Below are 5,834 nucleotides of genomic sequence, written 5' to 3'. Positions count from 1 at the left end.
ATCTGAAGAATTACAGACAGTGTTAATCTAACAAGTAGATTTTAATCACTAATAAAGAAACCAATTCATATCATACACAAAATAATAGCAAATAGCAAGTACATGCAATAATAAATTAATAGGGAAAATAAGAAAGGTTAATAAACACAGGAATAGGTTAGAAATTAATCAAGATAGACTAACTAAATATTAACAACATGACTGAACTCGGTGCAAAAGAATAAAGTTACGCTACACAAAATATCTGGTAACACAATACACAAAAAACATTAACTAAATTAAACAAGACTTATATAAATGCAAGTCACGTATAATCAAAACAATGACTATCGAAATTCGATAACAATACAATCCATGCTATCACATTAAGGTAGCACACGGTATTGACACACACAATATCATGAAACACAAAACAATATTACAGAAACATTACTAAGTAAAATTATAGTGATTAACAATTAATTAACTATTTCAACGACACGCTACTGTTGACATTAAACCAACGCCATACCAAAGATACACGCGAGCGGCCATGTTGAAAAATTCGTCGCGCTCACATCCAAATAATAGCCAATAGAATGTAATACAGCATCATAATAGTAATGTTAGGTACTAATAAAAAAAAAACAACAACAACAAAAAAAAGGGGAGAGAGTTGAGGAAAATACATATAATAAATAACAACTAACATAATCATAACATATTATATATATTATATTATATACAGAGATACAGTATTCATACAAGGAACAGGTCCGAATGAAACATATATATATATAAAAAAAAAAAGAAAAAAAAATATATAATATATATATTAACTATTTTTGTATGTGTGTATAGAACTGATGGCGAATTCATCAACCATTCTCTGAACGACGGATGGAAGAACATGTAGATGTTGTCCAGACGTTTCACGAGGAATCCAGAGAGCATTTTGAATCTCTGCAGAAAATCCTTCCATGCATGTTCGTTTCCAAAAATCTGACAGACATCGAAAGAATTTTTTTTTTTAGTCCAAGGAATAGCAATCCGTACCGTAGAACTGTAAAGCACCTGTACGCCACTCACGAAACCAAATACTTTTGCTATCCACCTGTAAACAAATGACATTTATAACTATGCATATAACTTTCACCTAATGTTTAACAATATATACATACACGCATGTTGTAAAGTAGGCGATATCTATTGATAATCTAAGTGACTCGTAAAATAAGTCGTCATATTTACCATTGCACGCACATATATATATATATATATATATATATATATATATATATATATATATATATATATTCAAAGACAAGCTATAATTGTAATAAAAAAAAAATAATAATAATAAAAAAAAAAAACACAAAAAAAACATATAAACTTTTTTTTTATATATTAATAATAATAATAAAAAGTTATTCTTATTTCTAATAAACCCGAGAGTAAGAAACGATTTAATAAATTGTTGATAGGAAGATGAACTGCCTAGTCATCGTACTCACCCTCATCAAAATAACACACGGCCTGGTAGGATATGACTGCAATGGCAACCACCTCAATGTTACCACTATCTCTCTAAACTCCATCGGGGACTGCAGCATACAGCCTACATTGACTGAAACCCAAGATATTTATATACAATTACTTCAACTCTCAGAATTTGAATTTACCAACGTAAGGCAATGCAAGGTGCAAATAACTCGAATTGTATATTACTGTGGCATGCACTCTCACACGTCGGCAGTGCATAACGGATTCGCCGAATACCTCCATGAAACAACCGCCCAACAATGCGCAAGGATGCACCAAGACGGCACGTTTTCACTCGGACCACAAAACCTTATAGTTGGCCTAAAGGATAATGCAACAGAAACAAGGTCGCTTGTCCTAGCCGGCAAGCTAACAGACGACAGCAGCTGCCAGGGAACACAGTATGTAGACCCATACGGGAGCTGGGAAAAGGTCGTCGTACAAGCAACAGTGAGGATAAGTTTAAAATCAGCAGTCGTGCCAGTACGGATCGAGGCGAACAAAATTCTACTGAAATCAGGAACGGTATGTACCTTTAGCGAAGGAAACTGTCTAGACGCTGAAGACGGATACACTTATTGGCAACCACAACCACCCTCACCATGCAAATTTGATCAGTACGATGTGCTATATGAAGGAATTGCTACAAAGATCCAAGAAATAAAAACCAACAGAGAATCAGCACAACCAGTTTACGCACTAACAACGCAGGAAGTAACATTTGCACTGACTAAAACCGGAGAACAGCCACTGTGTGGATATACCCTACTATCCACCGAACATCCCAAATTGTTCCTGTTAGAAACAACAAGAGGAAATACGTTCATCTCCAAAAGAAAAACAGCAGTCGAAAACTTGGACATATTCGCATACGTCAACTCAAAATTCATTTACGTAGAGAAACATATTAAACGACAAATGACAACATTGTACCATGATATATTGACACAAAGATGTACCACGCAGAAGAAACTAATAGAGAATGCTTTAAGCTTAGCAATCTTACTGCCCGATGAATTTGCATATACCATAACCAAAACCCCAGGACACATGGCCCTGATCGCAGGAGAAGCAGTCCACATAGTCAAATGCATTCCGGTACAAGTAAAGGTACGACATACAACAGAATGTTACTCGGAGCTACCCGTTTGGCAAGGGAATCGCACCGCATTTTTAACGCCAAAAACACACATTCTAACGCAACACGGAAACCACAGAGAATGTAGCGCGGTATTACCTACACTATACAATATCGACGGACTCTGGCACAAATTCGTACCAAAACCCATGGAAACAATTGCACCACAGGAACTCCGCCCGGATGTACGTCAAACGTGGCAATATTCAGCACCATCGTCGTTGGCCACGAGCGGAATATACACCCAAAAGGACCTTGATGCACTTCGGGACCACGTCATGTTCCCGGCAGAAAAATCTGCAGTTTTGAACACATTGGCCAGAGGAGCAACAGGAAAAACAATCGTCCCTGGAACAGTAAACATTCTGGGAATGATGGCCGAAAACACATTAACGACAATAGCAAAAAATACCATACCAAGCTTATGGATTGGTTTTATGGAATTTGGAACCGTCAGTGCAGCAATATTTGGAATACTTGTAATATTTAAACTAATCAAGACGATAATAGATATAGCCATACATGGATACCAGTTACGTGAAACTTACGGATGTGGAATCGCCCTATTAGGAGCAATATGCGGCTCAGTTACCCACCTGCTACTATACCTCAAAAGAAAACGAAATATCGATGATCAAACAGCACAACCTCAAGGGAGGCCGGCATTCGTGCGATTGCCTTGGAGAGTGACACCTCGAGCATTTTCGTCAATCGTATTTTGCGCCTAAGATTATTTTTACGCTTAGTAAAGAGTTATCTCGTTGGCCGTGGATTCGTTTGAACCCAACAAACACATTGTTAATAGTGTACATTAAATTCATTATTCGTAAATCATATTATTCATTAATCTTACTATTCGTTAAGCTTATTATTCATTAGACTTATTATCCGTTAAACTTAATTATTCGTATAATTTATTATTTATTAACTTCATTGTTCATCAAATTTATTATTCATTAGACTTAATTATTTGTTAAGCTTTGTGATAGTCTTGTATATACGCGTACATATTGTCACGTCCCGCGCTCCGCACGCGCCGTAACGAGAACAAGAAAACTATCCCATGCAAAACGCGCGAATAAAGATCTGAATGCACAAACGAACACACGGCGCTACGAAACTAAAGGAAGGATTAACAAGGCGAGGGCAACTAATAAATCCAATCAGTATAAAAAGAAATAATAAATGAAACCAGCCAACGGATTGAACGAGTTACGAACCAAACAAATAAACCGGGAAATAAGAATAACTACAAAAGGGGAAATAATTGAAACACCAGATATACATGTATATATAAATATATTTTAATCAATCAACTTGGAGAGTTACATATAAATATAAACATATATGCTAGACATGTAATGAACTAGTAAATACTAGAGTTAATGCTTATAATACTATGCAACAAATACAATATTATCAATTTGTTACGACCGTTCGCGGAGAGACGCGGTCGCGAGGAAAACGCGTCAGCGAGAGGCGTAAATTCTCGCTACGATTCGGTGAATCGACGCCGCGAAGTAGTCGTTTCCCTGTTTCGATTAAGATAACAGAGGTGGTTAAATGAATATGACACAGTAGTAAGTTATATTTCACCGTTTATTCCAACAACTTATAACGAAGACAGTTACGCTGATGCGTATGTACGAGATGAGCGAGTGACTGATCTGCGGGTGTGTATACCCGGTGGAAGGATGTTGACCGTTCGAAGGATGTAAAATCAGTACTGTACTGGGAGACGATGATGTGTCGGAGGAAAGCTAAGGATGGGTGTGTCTAGCGCACGGGACCATCGGATTTGTTGGTGCCGATGTTATTTAGGAGAGTGAGGGAATAGGCTTCGTTTCTAATTGGTTAAACGAAGGATCTTAACCGCCCTCGAGAGAAAGTGGTTAGTGGGAGGACAGTTGCAGCGTACGTGCGAAAAACCAACTTTCCTTAGTTAAGCCGTGGTAGACAATAGTCTTTGGAAATTCTTCCGAACCAGATGTTTGTTTTGTTTGAAGGACCTTTCCTAGGAAATCTATGAGATTTATGGAAGGTCCTTGAAACTATGGAGGATACGCTGCGAGTATCCGAAGACATCTGGTTGCCACATTGCCCGCGGTGTGTGGCCTCGGCTAGGTAGAGTGTTACGCGACGTAACACAATTTATGAAATATAAGTATATACGAAGTTAAGACTTAATAATCAAACGAATACATAAAACATACAATATTGTATTATTAAAGAAATAAAAGTTACATTGTCAGAAACATATATATATGTGTGCGCATTCTATTAAACAGATACATACTTGAAACTAGCCTACATTCCGGTAAAGAATTATAAAATAAGAACTACATTACGAAACATGCATGTCTGTATATATACATATATAAATTATATTAATGTATGCTCTTTCTACATTATTGATTCAAATCAACAATCTAAGATACATACTTAAAACTAGCCTATGTTCCGGTAAAGAGTTATAAAATAAGAACTACGCTACGAAACATGCATGTCTCTATACAAACATATAAAAATCTATATTCTAAACTACTACTAATCTATGTGCATTCTACAATCTAAGATACATATTTAAAACTAGCCTACATGCCGGTAAAACATTATAAAATAAGAATTTGATTATGAAACATGCATGTCTCTATATAAACATATAAATAATCTATTTTTCTAAACTACTACTAATCTATGTGCATTCTACAATCTAAGATACATACTTAAAACTAGCCTACATACCGGTAAAACATTATAAAATAAGAATTTGATTATGAAACATGCATGTCTCTATATAAACATATAAATAATCTATTTTTCTAAACTAAAACTACTATTAATAATCTACAAAAGAAATAGAACACACAACGCAACACTTGGGACTAAGCGACAACCTGTCGATAGCTCAAACGCTCAAAATAATTAACACCGCAACGATTCGAGGAATTGCATACAGAAATTCTATCATCAAACACAATTATGTAAATACACATTAAACGCACAATAATCTAGAAACAAAACCTTCAATACTATGTTGTCACAATACAAGATATATATGTATATATGAAATCAAATGATTGACACATAACCTCAAATACACAACACTATATCACTAAAGAATCTGAATGAAAATCACTTTGCCAGAAATATATACATATATACGTGTGCGTGT

At 35.6% G+C, this 5,834-nt stretch overlaps 1 protein-coding gene across 1 annotated transcript; it reads left to right on the top strand.

Annotated features, from left to right (window-relative positions):
- The first annotated feature begins 848 nt into the window (after nt 1–848).
- Nucleotides 849–4,918, top strand: LOC143303994 (uncharacterized). The gene is made up of 2 exons (XM_076626271.1): nt 849–965; nt 1,464–4,918. Exons 1-2 carry the CDS (start codon nt 880–882, stop codon nt 3,385–3,387), a joined length of 2,010 nt encoding a protein of 669 aa, XP_076482386.1. The 5' UTR covers nt 849–879; the 3' UTR covers nt 3,388–4,918.
- Nucleotides 4,919–5,834: the final 916 nt, after the last annotated feature.

This window comes from Bombus vancouverensis, chromosome 18, assembly GCF_051014615.1.
Source record: "Bombus vancouverensis nearcticus chromosome 18, iyBomVanc1_principal, whole genome shotgun sequence".
NCBI classification, from domain to species: Eukaryota; Metazoa; Arthropoda; class Insecta; order Hymenoptera; family Apidae; genus Bombus; species Bombus vancouverensis.
The sequence above is the reverse complement of the archived record's forward strand: the minus strand, read 5'-3'. Positions and strand labels throughout refer to the sequence as shown.

What these genes read in the sequence shown, in the direction of transcription:
- LOC143303994 (XM_076626271.1), top strand. Translation starts at nt 880, where the DNA reads ATGGAAGAACATGTAGATGTTGTCCAGACGTTTCACGAGGAATCCAGA. An exon ending in CAGAAAATCCTTCCATGCAT is followed by an intron (nt 966 to 1,463) that starts GTTCGTTTCCAA and finishes AATTGTTGATAG; the next exon opens with GAAGATGAACTGCCTAGTCA.